This window comes from Primulina eburnea, chromosome 10 (genome assembly GCF_022965805.1).
Source record: "Primulina eburnea isolate SZY01 chromosome 10, ASM2296580v1, whole genome shotgun sequence".
NCBI classification, from domain to species: Eukaryota; Viridiplantae; Streptophyta; class Magnoliopsida; order Lamiales; family Gesneriaceae; genus Primulina; species Primulina eburnea.
The window spans coordinates 10,502,205-10,523,892 of NC_133110.1; the positions used below are offsets into that span (position 1 = coordinate 10,502,205).

Below are 21,688 nucleotides of genomic sequence, written 5' to 3' on the forward strand. Positions count from 1 at the left end.
CGTTTACCAGTTATATCAGTAGCATTCAAGGCTACATTCTCGAGCTTAAATAGTACTGTTTAATCTTTGATAAGCTTTTCTAAGTTGTGCTAAGATCAGCTACCATCTGTAAAAGTATTATATACTAAGAGTTTCAGTTGTGGCAAAGTGATAAGTCCAAACTGAAGTGGGTCAGTGCAGTATCTTGTATTTGATCAAAGTCTTTTAGTGGATATCCTATCTTTGTGATAGAAGAGGTGACGTAGGAGTTATTCAAATCTCCGAACATCCAGAAACAAATTGTGTTATCTTTACTTCATTCATTATTTTCTTTGTTAGATACTCTATCTTTCAGTCAGTTTATTTTCCGCAACTGTTTCATTCAGTATAACTGATTGTCATTGACCGACGTGATACCTAGTATCAGTTTGTAACAAAACTGAACTCAAATTGTCGAAGAATATTTAAATTTGAGGAGTGTTTATTCAACCCCCCTTCTAAACACTCTTTATTCGTTTAACCGATTCTTTCAATTCTCTTCCCGGGCAATCAATAGCCCGGGCTCTCGTGCAAGTACTCGGGAACTTTCTACCCGGCTGCCTCGAGATGCGCTATTGGTATGGGCAATTTTATCTGTCAGAACAAAAAATTCAGAACACACCTCACGCTCAGAAGAAAATAAAAGAAACACACCCCACACTCAGAAGCTTGAATTGAGCGCGAAATTGGAGATCTCGGTCGTGCTCTTTCTGGTCATCTTCGGAAGATGATTCTTAAATCAGAAGATGTGTGTCATATGATTATGAAATTCCAAGAAAATTTTTGGTTTCTAGATTTCTAGATTTACTCCCAGCTTGTATGGTTAAAAGAAATATTTATGAATTTAACTTTCGCATTTATTCTAACACAAAAATAGGTGGAGCAAATAGTTGGAATATGCATATAGTTACGTCTCTTGCTAGCAAGCTGTGAGATATATGTATTGAATTTAATCAGGAAAAATTAAAATGGAAAATAAATAAATGTTTCATAAGTAAAAAAAATTAAAGGAATTGCAGGAATAATATTTTTGTAATATTTTTTTGAAAGGGTTGGTATGACTACTGCAAGGGGCTACTCGATTCAATTTTTTGTTTGTGCCTCTGTGCAATAAGTAGTATGTGTAGAAATTTTAATTTTGTTATTTTCATATTTATAGAATGGAAGAAAACAGCGGCGATGAACTTTTATACATTCCCCAAGTTGGAGACAATAAAAAGCCAAAAATAGGGATGAAATTCGAATCTTTAGAAGAGGCGTTTTCGTTATTCAACCAATATGCACGAGAATCTGGTTTTAGTGCGAGAATGAGCAGTAGCAAAAAAAGTAAGAAAACAAATGAAGTTATCTGGAAAAAATTTGTATGCTTTAAAGAAGGACATACAGATGCAATGATGGAGTAAACAATCAGAAAGTGATGAACCAATAAAGGAAAGAGCTCGTGGTGAGATTAGAACTGGATGTAAGTCAAATATTTCAGTTGTGAAGGAACAAACTGGTCTTAGTCGGGTTGTTAGTGAAAGGGATCGATTTTAGGTGACTGAAAGCGCAACGGAAGCAACAAAAATTTCGGAAATCATATTTTAGCATGAAAATTTCGTCCACCTTGTGTACTAGGTGTAGCATATACAAAAACACAAAAATGACATTCATAGTGTGTTTAGAAATGTACCTATCAATCTCGTAAGATTGATGATGACTCCAACTAAGGTATAAACACCTTAGCTCTTGAATGGCAAGACAATCTTCTAGCTTCCCTTTGAGCCCATCTTGCTAGAATATTAAGCCCACCACCAACAAGATAGAACCACTTTAATTTTGCACTAGAAAAATTAGAGCATTTCTCTATGAGAAGTGTATTGTTTCCTCAACCAAAAATGGAGAGAAAATTGGAGAGAATTGTGTGTCGAACTCCTTGAAATTTCCGGTCATATCAAGTCTTGAATGGGGGAAAGGGAGACTAGCCTAGGAAGTGTAAAAAGTTGTGTTGGCATGTGTGACACATGTCTTGATTATTGAGAAAGTTGTCTCCCAACTCTTCACCTCCCCCATGCATGCTATTTATTTGATTTTTAACAATTAAAAATTCATGGACTTATTTTAATTATCTCAAACATATTTGAGACTAATTAAACACTACTTGAATTCAATCAAGTCACTAGTTGAATAATTATTTTACTATTGGGGCTCTACAAGACCCAATATGATTTAATTAATTAAACACTTGAATTAATTTAATTATTTGGACTTTACTAGACCCACTAGTGTTAAATTAATTCAACACTTGAATTAATTTAATTTAGTCCATAATAATGTTTATGAAAATCACAATTGTCAAAAACATTATTTATTTGGCCAACTTTTAATTTAGGAACACATTCATAAATTAAAATTTTATTTCCCTCATAGAAGTCATATTTCTATTTTTTCTTACGCTTATAAACTCCTTTATAAGCCATTCAACTCATTGAACTATTTTACTTCTCAACAGGATCTAAAAAGCTAGTACTTGTGTGGCCCTCAATGGTTCATTGATACAACTAGCCGTTGGTTCACATCTCTATGTGATTCGGACTAAACATGTCCTTATATGAGCAAACCCCAATTGCTCAATTCTTACTTATTAACTACTTGATAACAAGAACGTCAGAACTCAAGTCTGATAGTACACAACCAATCATGTTAAACGCCTAGCAGCATCGCTTACATGATTCCCTAGGTATCAAATGATAGTGACTGCAAGAACCATTCAATTATGGTTAGCGTACAGTACGGTCCCTTCAACTCATATATCCCAACCGATTCGACAACCATTGGTTTATCGAGAGTTGTCAATGAATCGATACTATGTGTCATGTAGTAGTTGCATCGATGGTGTAATCTAAGAAACCCCTTTCTTAATTACCACCATACTCTGATCAGAGATTACAACCTACATACACATGAGAACACATAGGATATCCATACCCAAAGGCAAGCGGTGAATCCCCGACTACAATGCATCGACTCCTATATGTTTCGACAGAACACCCAACCTTGCCACCTGATGACCCCATGAGAGTCGGTAAAAAAGTGAAAGTGTAATTCTAGCACATAGAGTCTCAATGTTGTCTCGGGTCATAAGGACTAATGGTGTACAACCATAAACTAGGACTTTTCCACTCGATAAGTGAGAACCACTTGGAAAGTCCTTTATGGAGGGTTGTTCAGTGCATTCTACAAAGAGCACCTATCTGCATGTTCGGACATCACAATATCCCCTACCAATGAAACATGGTACTCACATCGCAGATACTAGTCTCTAACTCGAGCGGCCTATATCCTTCTTAGTGGCGGCTGAATCGACTAGGAACTGTATAGAATATACAGTATTCCAAATATGAGTTTCACGATACTCATCATATGAGCATCTCATATTCTTTCTACTATTTGTATATTCAAGGACTTTATCTATGCAACTAGCATGGGTATACAGATAAAGAAGTGCCAAAACAATAAATTCAAATATTATTAAAATAAATATTGTTTTTACATAGAGTTTAAACATGAACCCTCGGCCAAAACTTGGCTCGACGGGTACCTACTCTAACAGTTAGTACCTTCATGGAAAGTCATAATCATCCACTATCAACTCCTTCGAAGGTGCATTTGTTACGCTCACATCGTACTGTTTATGCATCAAAGAAAGCACTGAGTCAACAGTTTGCAGAAGCGAATGTACCTACTTGTCAACAAATGCGATTGTTTGAAATAGAGTCTGGAGAGCCTGAACATGTAGGTGGCATAGAAAGAGGTATAAGAAAATATGAGAAAATGCTTAGGGATGAGCACAAGGGTATCGATGCCGAAACATTGGTTGATTTCTTTCTGTCTGAGAAAGACAAGAGTTCAAATTTCTTTTTTGATTACGAGACTGATTCATACAATAGATTTACTCGGTGTTTTTGGGCGGATCCTGTATCAAGGAGGCATACACTGCATTTGGTGATGTAGTAGTGTTTGATACAACGTATAACACCTACAAATATGGGATGATTTTCGCACCATTTGTCGGAGTTAATCATCATCATCAGTTGTGGATTTTTGAGTGATGAGAAAACTGATTCTTTTGTTTGGTTGCTTAATAAGTTTCTAGAAGCAGTTCGTAAAGGTGCACCAAACTTGATCATAACTAACCAGGATCCTGCTATGACGAAAGTCATAGCTGAAGTTTTCCCTAAAACAATACATCGATATTGTTTGTGGCACATTCTAAACAAATTCCCAGATAAATTGAACCCAGTGACTTTTCGTGACCACTATCAAAGCATAAAAAAATGTCATTGTACATTCTACGACATCTATTGAATTTGAGAGATCATGAGAATAGGTTATGAATTGTTCTAACTTGGTAGAAAATGATTGGCTGTCATTGATGTATGAGTTGCGACATAAGTGGGTGCTGGCTTATTTCAACCATGTATTTTCTGCAGGAATGTCAAGTAGTCAGATCTGAAAGTTCACATGCATTTTTAAAGAGGTACGTCTGTAGCAAGAACTCATTGATGTATTTTATAATTCGTTTCAATAAGGCACTTCGACACCAAAGACACAATGAGTTAATTGTCGATCATACTGATATGAACGAGCGGCCAAAGTTTAAATCGAGCTGGCCAATGGAATTGCAAATGGTGAATGTGTACACGAAAACAAATGGTTGGAGTTTCCAAATGAAATTAGTCTGAGTCATGGTTATTATGTGCAACAAGCATCTATCAGAATTGAGTTTGCGGTTTACATTGTCATTAATTTTCAAGGTTATTCTTCTGCCAAACATAGGCTGCTTACGCATGACATACAAAGAGACGATATATCATGTAGTTGCATGAAATTTCAATTGAGGGTATTCCGTACAGGCATATGTTAGCATTTTTTTGTATCAACCAAGTGTTCCACTTACCTGATAAGTATATACTCAAACGGTGGACAAAAGATGCAAAGATTGGCGTACTATATACTATGGCTGAGCAAAATGCAGTTGACGATCCAGAAAGGTGTTTGATGTCTAGACATATGAGTTTATCTTGTAAAGCTTCAGCTTTAATTGATGTTGCATCTTTCAGTGATGAGGGGACAAACTTCTTGGATGAACAGTTTGATTCTATTGATAGCAAAATAAAGGATATGAATATTAATAGAACATTAAGCAGTGGAATTCAAAGTAGGAGAACCATGGATGGAGCCATTGGTATCATTTATCCTTCAGAAATAAGAACAAAAGGACGTGGGAAGAGACTAAAATCATCGAAGTAGAAGTCAACATCAAGGGGCAGACAGTGTCGTGGATGCGGGCATCGAGGTGTGTCACATGACAAACGCAATTGTCCAAATTTGCAAGACGGGTATGTATCAATTAATTTTTAAAAAAGTAAATTATTTCTTTAATATTAGTACGGATGACAAAGTTCGTTTACCAGGTCAACTGTAAATAATGATAACACAGATGAGAACTCAGATGAAGAAGATTTTGGATCAATAAATTAAAATACATAAATTATTTTATGTATTTCAATTTTGTTTCATTGATAATATTTCACTAATAATCGTCTTCATATTTAAAGGTTGTAACAACATGTGGACAACTGGAATGGGCTTCGATGACTGAAATTAATCTGTATGTATTTTTGTTTCTGCTGCTGGTGGTTGTATGGTGCTAAATTTTGATAAGATAGTGCTCTACTAAAATGGTTTGTGCTATATTAAAGTTAAACTTTAATTACATATTTTGTTGGAAAAACCTTGTGAAGTTGTGTTCAGATTCCTTGAATAATAAGATAGTGCTCTGCTGATTTCTGAGGCAACTGCTGCTGCAGGAATGAGGCTGATCGAGCTGAGGAATGTTGTGCTACTGAATTACTGGAATGTTGTGCTCTGCTGATTTCTGATAAATAACATTGCTAAAATGTTGTGCTACTGAAATTTTTTAACTATTGCTCTGTAAACTTTTGTGTTTTCCGCAATTGTTGACTGCTCGCTACTTGTATCTGTTAATCTCCAGAATATCATTTAACTTCAATTGCAAGCTACTGTAAAGAGTAGCACGCCAGTCTTGTACCTGTTAATCTCCAGAATATAATTTTACCATTTGCCAATTGAGTAAATGAGTTAGGTTAGTATTGAGTTTCTGCTTTTGTAATTTGTGAATGAGAAATCATCACATAGTTTGCTTATTGACCGAAAATAAAAGGGCGGCGTTGAGAAAAGAACTTTCATTTTGCTTCAGCTTTTGTCATTTACTCATAAAAATGCAGCCTTTTTTTGAATTCCACAATTCACAACTTAGGTAGAAAATCCCTTTGTTGCTGCAACTCCACTAAGAAATACAGACTTACTGTGTTTGCTGCAGCTCAACTAAGAAATACAAACTAAAATAGCAACTGCACAACAGTACATTACATGTGTATGCCCTTTGGAAGATGGAGCATCTTTGCTCGGACATGAACTTATCAAAAGAAAAAACATTTCAAAGTACACAAATTCCACAATTCACCAAAATTTTGCAAAATCATTCTTAAATATAAACATCACATACCAACATGTCTTTGGTCTTACCCATTTATCCTATGCTCCTTACTGCGGCTATAAGTACGTAGAAAATGTTCTAAAACATGATAATGTATTTTCCAATTCAACAAAGGTAACAACTTCCAACAACATATTTAATCATGGTCACTAATTGGTAGAGATTTCAAATTCTCTACAATCGCTTCCAAATTCTTCTTTATCTCATCCAAGTTCTGTTCTATCCCTTGCAACTTTTTTATTTGTTCAGTCTACGAAACTTTTCCCCTTGTATTTGAACTTGAAGATGTAGTTGGAAGAAGTGCCTACAGCTTGAATTACCATAAATGCGTCACAAGCTCTTTCTGCCTCATCTCTATTTTGAAAGATTGGTGGACAACACCCTTATATCCGGTAACTTTAGAAGATGCTTCTCCCCACGTATCATAAATACCTGGTTCTCGCCCAACAAAGACAACATATGTTTTCCCCTAAAATGTACAAAAATTCACAAACTTTTTCAACACGCAGACACAAAATATTATAACTAAAAACAATTAAAAAATTTTAACTCACCATTGTTAAAACTCACCAAAACAAGTATAGCAATGATTCTGGTCATGTGCATAGCAAAATGAGTTGGAACTAGAACATGTATAGTATTTCAATCCAAGAATGTAATCACACGTACAAAGGAATTGCATGGGACAAAAGAATTCTTACCATTCAATTTTTCCAAATGTATAATATGGCAATCCAAGCAATGGATTTCACACCTAACTAGCGTTAAACATATGTAGTCACACAAAAAATCCATCAAATATATATAATTCTAAATCGAATTTCACTAAACACTACAAGAAGCAGAGGCTTCAAACTGCACCTTAAATCGAATTTCACACAATATATATCACAGGCTTCAAAATCCACATTTTTCGAATCCGATATTCGAAAGAAAATTTTTTTTTTTGGTATTTCACATACAAGATTTACCTTCAGAATCCGAAATTCCCAAAATCTTTGGAATAAGAAATTTCCAGCTACCAAGATTTACCTTCTAATTTTAGAATCTTGGAATTTGTTCACCGGAAAGAGCACGGTCGAGAAGTGTACTCTTCTAATTTAAGAATCGTCTTCCGAAGATGACCGGAAAGAGCACGGCCGAGATCTCCAATTTCGCGCAAGATTCATTCTTCTGAGCATGAGGTGTGTTCTGAATTTTTGGGCGTGGATAATGGCCCTGTTCTCTTCATTTTCAACCTGCTAACTTTAGCATCAGAGTGGCTACGCTGAACACTCCGCCGGCGCCCATTCATGAGATCATTTCTCGTTTGCAGGTGTTATTGAAGCCATTATCTTTACTCGAATTCCCTAAACACATAATTAACTTCATGATCCAGTGAATTGCCAACATATATTGTACCTGATTCGCCCGGATATCATTATTGGTGCCGTCTGTGGGAAATTGAGTCTGAGACGTTGATATGGCTCCAACAAGAAGAACTAACCAGGACACTTCCCGGGCTCCTTGAGATGGTGCGCATACTTCGGGACAAGGGGGTGTTCCTCCCACAGGACCAAATATTATTCCTGTGTCCCCGGATGAGTTGGCTAGGATTGTAGCTGAAGTAGTGGATAAGGTGGTAGCCATGAGAAAATCTTCTCATCACGTTACCCTACCCGGATAGGAGCAGGAGCAGGAGCAGGAGATGGAGCAGGGAGAGGGAGAGGAGGAGGAAGTGAGAAGAGAAGATGGGGAATCTAGTGTCGGGTCTAAATCTCCGACTGTGGCGAAGGAGTTGTTGGAATTGAGGCAAAAGATGAAGGTATTGGAGGGACAGTTGGAAGGTCCACGTCTTTCTCGGGCAGTTGTCAGAGGATGCCCATTTGGTGAAATTATTGTCTGAGAACCTCTTCCCGGGAACTTCAAAACTGGCAAAGTTAAAGATTACGACAGCAATGCTTACCCCGAGGAACATCTGGCCAGATTCGAGAATATGGCCATGTTGCACTGATCATATTAAGTGCAATGTGTTCTTGACAACTTTACTAGATTCTACCCAGAGGTGGTTTGAGGGGTTGGCCCCTCAGAGTATTCATTCTTTCAAGGACTTCCAGAAGGTGTTTTTACTCTATTTCAGCAGCAGCAAAAAGTACAAAAAGACTGCATTAATCTTTTTGAAGTCAAGAAAATCACAGAGGAGAGTTTGGGGGCTTACATCAGGAGGTTTAATAGAGTTGCTCTAGATGTTCCCACTTTTGCCACCGAGACAAAGACAACTGCATTCACCCAGGGCTTGAGGGAGGGTGAGTTTTTCCGATCACTAACAAAGAAGGTGCCCGAGGACTTTGAGAATTTGTTGTCCCGGGCAGAGAATTATATTAACATGGAGGAAGCACAAAAGCAAAAGAGATAGGTTGTAAAAAGGGAGAAAGGAGACCGGGTATCTAAACCCGAGGAGAAGGGATATATGAGGGGTAATCCGGGGAATTTTTCTCACCATGTACCCTTAAAGATTATCTGGGATAGGGAGGTTTAGGAGTGCAGCAGAGATTTGGCCCCGGATCATCAGCTTACCCGATTTTAGAAGAGGGGATTTTGTACCTTCCATAAGGTGTGTTACCACAACACCGAAGATTGCAAGACACTGAAAAGAGATTATGTTCCACTCTCTGTCCAGGGGCATAATCAATCCAATAAAAAGTCGAGATTGCCACCATGGACATCTCGACAGTCAGGACCAAGTGCCAGGGGAGATTCCAGGAATGCCCCGAGAAGTGATCCGAGTAGAAGAAGAGATCTGTAGCTCGAGAGGAAAAGGACATCACCCCCTGTCATGGGAGTAATCAAGATGATATCAAGAGGCTCCACTGAAGGAGATTCTAATCGGGCTAGGAAGTCGAGAAGTAGGCGAGATTGCATCGAAGTGGAAGAGGTGGAGTTTGACATATTTTGAAGAAAGATGAGAAGTAGAGATAAATTACGATGATGAGAGATTCACGAAAGATTTTTGAAGAATTCTTGAACGGAAGTTCGCCTGAGCGGAGATTAGCACCGTGCGTCGGAGAGCTAGGGAGAGAAATTCGAAAAAGTGACAAATGAAAGGGGTGTGTTGTTATATATATGTGGAGGGAATTAATCTCCACCGTTGATCTAAATTTGAATTGGAAGGCTAGGATAAATTTTGGAAATTGTGCCAGAGTATGAAAGGACGTGCACGAATATCGAGGCGTCAGACTCATTATTACTTCAGAATACAAAACGATTCGGACCGTTGGAATTCTAGGGCATGCGTAATCATGACATCATCCTAATTGCTCGAGAATACTAAACGACAAAATATTTAAAGTCCGGGAGACATGAAGCCCCGGCATCTTATTCATAGTTCGGGAGATATGAGGTCTTGGCATCTTATTCATAGTCCAGGAGACATGAGGTCCCGGTATCTTATTCATAGTCCGAGAGACATTAGGCACCGGCATCTCATCTCCTCTATGGCATATTTGAAAACCCCGATGCTTTTATAATCTGGAATTGATTATCTTTGTATTGGCCAAGAAGGACTGATCGGGACAACGAGTAAAACTCTAGCCCGACTATTTAATGGATGGGTGGTGATACCTCCATAAGAACCCGGGTCATAGATGACCTGATACATTAATGGGATAGCCCAAACGATAGTCAATATGTATAGCACTTTCCTCAACAGCCGGGCGTGGAGATACCTCGGACATTCTCTTCCCAGGCAATCAAGAGTTCGGGCTCTCGTGCAAGTACCAGGGAAATTTCTACCCACGCTGTCTCGAGAAGCGCACCACACTCGAGTTTATTGGTATGGGCAATCTTATCTGTCAGAACACATGGGTTTGGCGTAAGAGAGAAGTCATCAGAAATTATGTGCAGCCTACTTGCCATACTCAGCAGATGGACACTGAAAAAAAGGTAATGATGGGATCTCCTCCTATAAATAGCAGGTACATTTCTCATTTACAGATTTTGGATTTTTGAATTCTCAAGCATACATATATATTCTCACATATATTTCTTGTATCCTTCATTTTCATCCTGCTGATTTTAGCATCGGAGTGGCTACGCCGGACACTCCTCCAGCGCCCATTCACGAGTTTTTTCTTGTTTGCAGGTGTTATTGAAGCCATTATCCTTACCTGAATTCCCTAAACACATAATTATCTTCATGATCCAGTGAATTGCCCATATATATTGTACTCAATTCGCCCGGATATCATCATAGGGCATTCGTCTAAATAAACAGAGTATTGTGCTATTGATTGAGTTGGGTTTGTGCATAAGTAAAAATACCAACACTTTTCTAATTAATGGGATCTTTGACCGACCCAGGTAGAGTCTCTACTCAAACCATAATTAAACACGCTTAAAATTTACCAATAAGTTTTTGCCCGAGCAGTGTCTCTGCCCGAGTCATAATCGAATAAACCTATATATTCTAAAATTTGACCAAGTGATGGGCTCTTTGTCTGATCCGATAAGGGTATTTTCTTGAACCATAACTGAGCAGTTGCAAATATGTTATAATTTTACCGAGTAATGATAACTTTGCCCAAACCGAGAAGGATCTCTTTCCGATCAATAATTGAACATAATATACTAAATTTTACTAGGTAACAAAGAATTTACTCGAGAAACACCTCTACTCCAACCATAAACCACAAAGAATAAGATATACCAAATTTTTTGCCAAGTGTCGGGTTATGCGTGCATAAGTGAGAGTAGTTCTGGTATGTGTGACCTCCTGGGAAGTTCTCATGCTTTAAGTTGCTGATGTTGCGCTGCTTGATCTGGTTGGCTAAGTGAGTCATAAAAGAGTGACACTAGATCTTAACGGGTATTACTGTCTCTTTTAGGGATAAGACCGACTGTAGAGAAAGGGTAAGACTATCTCTAAGAGATATGAGACAATACCAACAGATAGAGGCATATCTTCCTGGAATCATGAGCCTAAAAACCCGAACCATTAGCACCAAGTAGGTGCACTCTGTGCTGCCACAAGTATGAGGAAATAAAATTGCGACTTTCCTAACAGCTATAGCTTTTGACTTAGTGGTAAGTTCTTGATCCTAACAATTGAAATTAGAGCGAGGTCATGGGTTCAAGTATACCAAGAAGCATATTTCTATACTTCTTGGGGGGGAAATGTTGGGTTAAACGTACATGAGTGAGAGTAATACTGAGATGGGTGACCTCCTGGGCAGTTCTCATACGTCAAGCTGCTGACGTTGTGCCGCTTGATCTGGTTGGCTAAATGGGTCGTAAAAGAATTACACCAGATCTTAACGAGTAATACTGTATATGCTAGGGACATTGCCGACGGTAGAGAAATGGTAAGATGATCTCTAAGGGCTATGAGACAGTATCAGCATATAGACACGTACCTCACCAGACTTATTGGCCAAACAGCTTTATCAATTAGCACCCAAGTAGGTGCACTCTATGTTGCCACAAGTATAATGAAATAAAGATGAGCTTTGGATAACAGCTATATATTTTGGCCTAATGGTAAGCACTTGATCCTTACAAGAACTGTTGGGATTACTGGTTGCCGAGATGTTTCGTCATATGTATTTGCCAAGAAATGTTGGGCTTATCATGTGGTGAGCTGACCAGGCTTAATGTATTTGCAAAGAAGTATGGGGATTAATTGCTGCCGAGCTGGTCGGGCTTATTGTATTCGACAAGTAGTTTTAGGCTTTATTGTTTTCGAGTTGGTTGGGTATATTATATTCGCCAAACAATATTTGGCTTAGCGGGTGCTGAGGGGGTTGGGATTATTGTATTTGCTGAGTAGTGTTGGGTTTAATGGGTTCCAATATGGTCGGGCTTATTGTATTTACCAAACAGTGTTGGGCTTATTGTGTGCCTAGTTTTTCGGGCTTATTGTATTTTCCAAGTATTGTTGGGTTTATTATCTACCGAGCTCGTCCGGCCTTATTGGGTTATGAGTTGGTCAAACTTATTGTACACTTCAAGTAGTGTTGGGCTTAATGGTTGCATAGGGGTTGGGATTACATTGTAAAACACATTCAAATTGAGGTTTGCATCCATTGAATAAGTAATAGACCCAAAAAACATACATATAAAAAATAAAATGGTTAATAAAATTTAAACAAAAATACTCACTTAGATTATGATTTTCTAAGGCCAACCGGTCCCCCAATTTCATATGTATCCTTCAACAAGCTTCGTGTAATGTCTTTGTTTGTTTAATCGTGTTAGAAAAGGTCCTAATATTATTTCTTTCGCCTTCTTTCTTCTTTGGTGATCGGGACTGCATTTTCAATTCCTGTCTGACCATATCTATCACACACTAGTCAGATAGGATGTTGGGCTTTGACTTCTTTATGTCAGCTCTGATGATCACCACACAATAATTCCTTACTACCGATCAATTTTTGCTTTACTGACTATGTTTCTTAACGGATATTTCAATATTCAATGTGGAGCAAGGGAAATTTCTGCGCAAAAGGTCATAATTTGTTTTCCCAATATTCTTGCTCTTCCAATTACGCTTGCCTAGAGGGTTTCCAATCAATCTTGATCATGTGGTTGGGTGGATACAAAGAGCTACTGGTTTGACTGATAAGAGATACCATGAGTTTTCTGGAGAATAACTATGATGAGATGTTCGGAGTATGAATAGAAGCTTTTCTAAGAAATACAAAGACAAATATTTCGGAGGAAGACATCAGCTACTGAGAATGGCCTGAAGCGGCTCTTATAAAGATGAACACGATAAGATCTTTTGAGAAAGACTGGAGCGAGTTCTTTTGAGAATGTCAACGAAAGACTCTTCTGAAGATGACCATGATGAGCTCGACTGGGGATTAACATGATGAGCTCTTCTAAGGAAGACTAGGGAGAGATATTTCGAGAATGTCTAGAAACTGATCTTCTGAATATGAATATGATAAACTATTTTGAGGAAGATTGGACTCGACTCTTCTGATATTGACCATTATCAGCTCTTCTAAAGATGAACATGTTGAGCTCTTCCGAAGAATGATGGATGTTCGGATGAAGACCAAAAGCTCTTATGAGGTTTAATATGATGAGCTCTTCTATAGAAGACCAGGGCGAGCTCTTTCGAGAATGACCAGGAATGACTCTTTTGAAGGTGACCATGATGAAAACTTATGAATAAGACCAATGTTGGCTCTTATAATAATGAAGAATAGCAGTTTTTCTAAAGATGAACATGATGAGATTTTCTGAGGAAAACCGGGGCGAGCTCATGATGAACTTTTCTAAGGAAGACATACACCATCTCTTCTAATAACGACCATTATCGACTGAAACCCATGATGATATGTTCAGATGAAGACGAGGAGCTCTTCTGAGAATGACCAGGATCGGATCTTCTAAAGATTGTAGAATGAACTCTCATGAGGAACATCAGGATAAAATCTTCTAATATTAATGATGAGTACTAGTTCTTATAAATATGAACTTGGTGAGCTCTTCCTAGGAATAGCGATGCAAGCTTTTTCGAGAATGATTATGAACGACACTTCTAAAGATGAACATGATGAACTCTTATGAGGAAGACTAGGATCGACTCTTCTAATAATGACAATTATCAGATCTTCTGAATATTAACATGATGACATCTTCCGAGGAAGACAATGATGATTTTTTTGGATGAAGACAAGGATATCTTCAGATAATGACCAGGATGGGCTCTTATGAAGAAGAAAAAGATGTGCTTTTATGAGAAAGACTTGGATTCCGTATGGGGATTGTAAGAACCAAGATTTTCCCCACCATATAATTAATTAATTGTAAGGAAAATTTAGCATAAGATCTTGTTTTGTATTAAATAAGATTTACATGTTGGAGAATATTTTATATGGGATATGTGATGATACTCTTGGAGATACAACATTAAATTGATATGTTATGTATGGGCATGCAATTTTCGAAATATGAGGAGAATATTTGCAAGTTTGGTGTGTGATACAAGCTACAAGAAAATTGGGAAGTAAATCCCCTCATTTGACAACCATATTTTCGAGATTTGGCAAGAATATTAGAGCCAAAATTTTGAGATTTATGTCAATTTTGAGCATGATTTTGTGCCTTAATTAAACCCTTTTCCCTTACCTATAAATACCACATCAAAGCCTAGCATTCCTACACTAATTTTCGAAAATCCCCTTGCTACATATTTTCAAAATTCAGCAACCTTGTCCTAGCCGAAACTCTGCACAAAATCGTCCAAGAATTTAAGCCGAAGTCCCACCGAGTGAGGAGCAAGGATACGACCCACCTCCCGAAGACAATCATCCACGTTTTTAGCAAGAAAATATGCTGTAAGTGGGCTGTTTTAAATTTTGGTTTTGCGCATATGAAATTTCGGTTTTTTGGTTTAAAAATACGGTCGAGTACCGTCGTTTTATCTATACATTTTTACGAAATTTTGGTACGTTTATGTTTGACACTGTGAGAATTCCCTGAAAATGGGTGGAATTCCAACATATGGCCCTTAACAGTGGGATAGAACTGTTTTATGGCCTCGCCCCCTTAGAGGATTAAAACTTAGGGACTGACGTCAGTAAACCGTTAAAGGTGAAAAATCGCAGGGTTATTATGTTATGGAATTTATGTTACGATTATGAAAAGCATGATGTACGTTTATGACATGTTTCGAAAATGTTATAAAATTGTTATGTTGTGTTCAAAGTCCCCCACTTACTGAGTATTACCAAAATACTCACCCCCTTACAACCCTTCCCAGATAAGTCCGAAGGACAGATTGAGGAGGAAGAATCCGAGCAGTTTTGGGGATGGTGAATGCAAGGAAATCGATTATGTTTAAGTTATTATTAATTAGATTTACGTTTCCGCATTAAAACTCTGTCGTCTTAATTATTTCAGTTTTGTAAAGACAATGTTATTTCATTGAAATTATGATATATAAACTGGTTCGGTTTATATTGTGCTACGAAAGGCTTGTTGTTTCGATTGTGTGATTGCTAAACAACGCCGGTGTCAAATCCCGAGTTTCGGGGCGTGACAGGGATATTTCTTTTCCTGGATATCATTGACTTATTATGTTGATTTAGTACCTTCCCTAATGTGAATGAAATAATTTGAGTGATATTGAGACGCCGGATGCTGTTCAGATGATTCAAGCATCCTCAGGGATGTTCTTCATGGTGTTCCTCTTCGTGGTGTTCATCTTTATGATTCCCATTCTTAAGGTTCTCTTGCGTTGAATCATCTTCAAATATATTATTTGATTTACCATATTTTCTTTTTATTTTCCAGTTCCCATAGATGACACAATGGATGTTTCTAAAATTCTATCTTTGTTTCGCTCTGGGGAGAAATATTCTACACTTGAGGGCTCAAATCGACAACAATAGGTCTGGATAAATTTTCATAGACAAACAAGGGTTATTGGGTTCCAGGAGTGTTTTTGACGTGGCCAACTTCAATGCTTAAGCCAATGCTCGGATCAAGAGTATGAAAGCAAAGAGTGCAACAGAATGAGAAATAATATGTAAGAGTGTAAATCCGTAGTGCATACCTGAAATTTATAGGAATGGAAATGACATGTTACCTTATCTAGGTAGGACTCAAACTTTTTTTGTTTCCTGGAGAGACGATTTGATTATCGAATTTGTGATGCTCAGTATCAAATCTTGATAGATTCATCTGTATCCGGGATCTTAGGTATTTAATCTTTATCAATTGAGATTGATGTAACAATAAAATTACTTCGCTTTCGGTCAGGGGAGAAAATATTCAATAACACAGGGCCCAAAAATTTCAAAGTCTAGGGCCGGTAATGAGGTGAGCCTGCACAGATAAACAAGGTTAGGTGTGCAAATATTTTTCCCGAAATAACCCCTTCAATGCTCTTATAAAGTCATTGTTTGGACAAAACTTAAAAGTGCAAGAGATTAGTGCTAAGAGATGACAATAGGTGAAAGCCGTAAACCTTAGGCGCATACCTGGTTTATATAGAGTTCGGAAAAGCAAGTTACATTGTGGGGGTAAGGACTCTAGTTAGGAAAGATCCTTCACATAGGTGATTTTTTTTACAGATTTATGTTGTTCCGTATAAGATTCAGGTGCAAATGCATTCACGTCACGAGATCTCCTGGATCTCTCACTTATCAATGGAGATTCTTTGGTGTGTTCCATATTTATTAAAAAAAATTAGATTTTCTTACTGATGGTCGGGATATGGTGCTCAGGTAGGGCTTTGGAAAGGGTGGGAGCTCTTTTAATAGTTCTCAGGCAGGGCTTTGAGAGTGGTCGGACCACATGAGGTCGGGTGCTCGGTTAGGGCTTTGAGAGGTGTCACACTACATGGGGTCAGGTGCTATTTTGATAGTGCTCAGGTATAGCTTTGAAAGGGTTTAGACCATCTAGAACTAGAAGAAAAATGATTTTTCAAGGTATGGTATCAACGACATGCATTAAAAAGTACGTTGATTATATTATTTTCTACGATGTGTGTTTATATTTTTCAACTTAAAAAAAAATGACGTACATTAAAATCACTGTGCATAAATTACTTTTTATGGAATCCAATTATGTGTGAGTTGTTAATGACATTGTATAAGTGACTACGTGATTGAAATTCTCTTCGCAGATATAATTTTTTACAATGTGCACCAATATATGCACAGTTAATATTTTAATCCAAAATAAACATATATTTTAATGTCTGACCAAAGATATACACACAATATAATTTGGTAAGTAAACACGAATCACATCTCCCTCAACCATCCAAATATGACTGACCAACCACGGTAACAGCTCGACGACCACCATCGGTTGCAAACAAAACCTAGATGACTAGAATAGTGGTATTAATTGAGGCTTGTGAACTCCGACGTCTTATCCATTCGATTTCTGGTTTTTTCTGTGATTTTATGGTGGGAATATGTTTTTCTTGAACTTGAGGAACTATTTCGAAGTTATCCATGCCTCGTTTTTTGCATTTAGCTATTTCTATCCGTGATAAGCTACTTCTCTGGTGAGTTATAGTTGTGTACCATTGTTGTTTCAAGCTCTGCTCATTGTGATGCACTTTTTAAGAGCTTTAGAGCAACTCCAACCATTCTCCATTTTGGAGAAAATCTCCAAAATGGAGTATCAATCTTGCTCCAATCATTCTCCATATACCTACTCCATTTTGAAGTGATGAATAGTGATTCTCCAAAAATGGAGAATCTCAACTCCATCTCCATATATTTTGGAGAATGTCATTATTTACGAAAATGTCATTCTCCAAAATTGCAAATACACCCTTTAATTTTTTTTTATTAATTTCATATATTTAAATGTTTATTTCAATACTTTTACTAAATTTTAATGATTTTTTGGTATTATTTAATTTATTTCATGTTTTCTCATTTTTTATTATTTATTTATTGTAATTGAATTATTTTGATGAAAAAAACAAATGAAAATAATAATTAAATAAGATTGTGAAATGATACATTACATGTTTTTTTCAACACAAATCGAATTAGTTAACTTGAGATAAATTAAACATGCATACACATTAAAACATAAAAAACAGTTTACATTAAAACATATAAAATAGACGATCATAAAACAAACCAACAACTTAAAACAAACACTCACAAGCAATACACATTGTCATATTTTTATTCCACTGCAATGATGACTAAACACTAGTACTCTCCTAGATCGGACCCGGATGGAGAAGTTCCGCCGACGAACTGGCCAAACAGATTAGAAGATCCGTGGGCTCCATCACTTTTTGCTGCTCTTTTCTGCCAAATGTTTTGTTGTTCTTTGAGCAAGTATGCACGGAATGATTCATCAACAGACATAGGGTTCATCCGTAATATTTTATTTTCTTCTTTCCAAGCCAATAGAGCGTTCCTTTCTTTCTGAACGTCAATGAGTTGTTTTCGATGGGTCTCGGCATTCTCCATTGCAGTCATCATTTACTCACTGCATTTGGCCATGGTGGAAATATCGTTTGAGTAATCTTCAGTGGCTTTTCTTTTGGCTTTTGCTTTTTTTATGCCGGTTGGTCGCTGAGTACTCCCTGATGGGCTATCTTCATCTAGGTTTACATCAAACCCAGATAGTCCCGGAAAATCTGGTGTTGGGGATTCTGTGTTGGGTGAGTAATCAGACTGGGAGGAGTTCATACGGTTTGATATGAAACCAGGTAAGGTAGCGTTGGATGACCTAAACTTCTCCTGGTCTTTTAGTTAAGACCAAACATGATCCAATCTCCATGTTGACCCAGATTGCTTAAATAATTCTTTTGCTTCATCAAGCTTTAAAAACGTGTTAGTTGTATGTTATTTACACACTAAAAATTAAAATATTTAAAGAATATTTGAACATTTGTACTCACAATGTCTTTCTCCGATGCACCACTTTGGTGTCTAAGTTCCACTTGACGAATACATCCACTAAAACTTTGGACAGCACTACTTATGTTGGACCATCGACATTGAAGGGCCCTCATAGTACGATGCTCTGTTGACGGACTAGTGAGTTGCTCGTTGTAACTGGCTGCCACTCGAGACCACAAGCTATCATTTGACTGGTTTATGCCAATAATAGGATTTTGGGAGATGTCGAGATAAATTGTCACAAGAAGTTTGTCCTCCTCAATTGAGAAACCAGGACCACGTCGAGATGAATTCATTATGCTTGGAGAGAATGAATTAGGGATGGAAGAGTATTTTATAGAAGGATAGATGTTAGTAGGATAGTGGGTAGTGTGGATGTCATTCAAAGGCTTTAGTGGGTAGTAATGGGATAGTGGGATGGTAGGATGTGACAACTCGATAGTGGGATGGTGAGAGTGGGATAGTGGGATGTGACAATTCGATAGTGGGATAGTGGGAGTGGGATAGTGGGATGTGACAATTCGATAGTGGGATAATGGGAGTGGGATAGTGGGATATGGGATATGGGATATGGGAGTGGGATAGTGGGATGTGACAATTCGATAGTGGGATAGTGGGAGTGGGATGTGTCAATTCGATAGTGGGATAGTGGGAGTGGGATAGTGGGATGTGACAATTCGATAGTGGGATGTACCCTTATTTTTGGGATATTATGATGCAACACTGACAGTATTTAAGATTAGTAAATGGTGATAGAACTGTTATCTCACCATTTCGTAATCCAACTCAATATGAATTTTCATGAGGGAGGTCCTTCAAATTTTTCTTTCATTGCATCATCGTCCTCATCTGACGGAGACGAGGAGTCCGATACCATGATAAACAATGAGCTTCAACTCATTGACCAGCATCAACAAATGTTGTCTTTCCAACTTACAAGCAATGCTACTCTCATCTCCACTTACTTCCAAACACTAGATAACACGCACCATGGAGGATCAATTCATGGCCATGCGGTGATTAATCGAGATAGAGCGGCCGCTGAGCAACGCTTATACAATGATTATTTTTCTGATTCTCCAATGTATGGAGAGGAAATGTTCAAGAGACCTTTTCGAATGTCACGTCGCCTATTCCTACACATTATGACATCCATTCAAGAGCAGGACAATTACTTCGTACAGAAAGCGGATGCGTTAGGTCGGCCTGGGTTGACACCATAACAAAAGATAACTGCTGCAATGCGGATATTGGCATACGGTGTGGGGCAGATGCGACAGATGAGTATACTAAAATCGGAGAGTCCATTGCGATTGAAAGTGTAAAGAGATTTTGTCGAGCAACGATAGAGGTGTTTGGCGACTTGTATCTTCGCTCTCCTAACGCGGAGGACATTGAAAGACTTCTCCATATTGGAAAACAACGTGGATTTCCGGGAATGCTTGGAAGCCTCGATTGTATGCATTGCAGGTGGAAAACTGTCCAACGGCTTGGGCAGGACAATATACTGGTCGGAGTGGAAGACCAACAATCATTTTGGAGGCTGTAGCTGATTACGACATGTGGATATGGCATGCATACTTTGGTTTTCCAGGTTCGAACAACGACATTAATGTGTTGTCAAAATCACATCTCTTTGCTAATCTAGCCAATGGAGTAGCTCCTCCTGCTAATTATATCATACAAGGAAAAGAATACAACATGGGATACTATCTAGCTGATGATATATATCCAAAGTGGGCCACTTTAGTTCAAACATTTCACAATCCACAAGGTCCAAAGAAGAAATACTTTGCAGCACGACAAGAGAGTTGTAGAAAAGATGTGGAACGAGAATTTGGTCTATTGCAATCAAAATGGGCGATAATCACTGGCCCAATTTTGATAGTGCTCAGGTATAGCTTTGAGAGGGTTTAGACCATCTAGAACTAGAAGAAAAATGATTTTTCAAGGTATGGTATCAACGACATGCATTAAAAAGTACGTTGATTATATTATTTTCTACGATGTGTGTTGTTTATATTTTTCAACTTAAAAATAATGACGTACATTAAAATCACTGTGCATAATTTACTTTTTATGGAATGCAATTATGTGTGAGTTGTTAATGACCTTGTATAAGTGACTACGTGAATGAAATTCTCCTCGTAGATATAATTTTTTACAATGTGCACCAATATATGCACAGTTAATATTTTAATCCAAAATAAACATATATTTTAATGTCTGACCAAAGATATACACACAATATAATTTGGTAAGTAAACCCGAATCCCGTCTCCCTCAACCACCCAAATATGGCTGACCAACCACGGGAACAGCTCGACGACCACCGTGGGTTGCAAACAAAACCTAGATGACTAGAATAGTGGTATTAATTGAGGCTTGTGAACTCCGACGTCTTATCCATTCGATTTCTGGTTTTTTCTGTGATTTTATGGTGGGAATATGTTTTTCTTGAACTTGAGGAACTATTTCGAAGTTATCCATGCCTCGTTTTTTGCATTTAGCTATTTCTATCCGTGATAAGCTACTTCTCTGGTGAGTTATAGTTGTGTACCATTGCTGTTTCAAGCTCTGCTCATTGTGATGCACTTTTTAAGAGCTTTAGAGCAACTCCAACCATTCTCCATTTTGGAGAAAATTTCCAAAATGGAGTATCAATCTTGCTCCAATCATTTTCCATATGCCTACTCCATTTTGAAGGGATGAATAGTGATTCTCCAAAAATGGA

General features: G+C 37.7%; 1 protein-coding gene and 1 long non-coding RNA gene across 2 annotated transcripts; one reads left to right on the forward strand and one right to left on the reverse strand.

Moving 5' to 3' along the window:
* Positions 1-3,621: 3,621 nt before the first annotated feature.
* On the forward strand, positions 3,622-4,011 carry LOC140842884 (uncharacterized). Its single transcript, XM_073211087.1, has one exon. The coding sequence runs from the start codon at positions 3,622-3,624 to the stop codon at positions 4,009-4,011; it is 390 nt and encodes a 129-aa protein (XP_073067188.1).
* Positions 4,012-6,876: 2,865 nt separating this feature from the next.
* On the reverse strand, positions 6,877-7,765 carry LOC140803882 (uncharacterized). Its single transcript, XR_012111968.1, has 3 exons — positions 7,552-7,765; positions 7,365-7,475; positions 6,877-7,334 (listed from the first exon to the last, which is right to left on the reverse strand). It is a non-coding gene; the product is annotated as an uncharacterized lncRNA (long non-coding RNA).
* Positions 7,766-21,688: the final 13,923 nt, after the last annotated feature.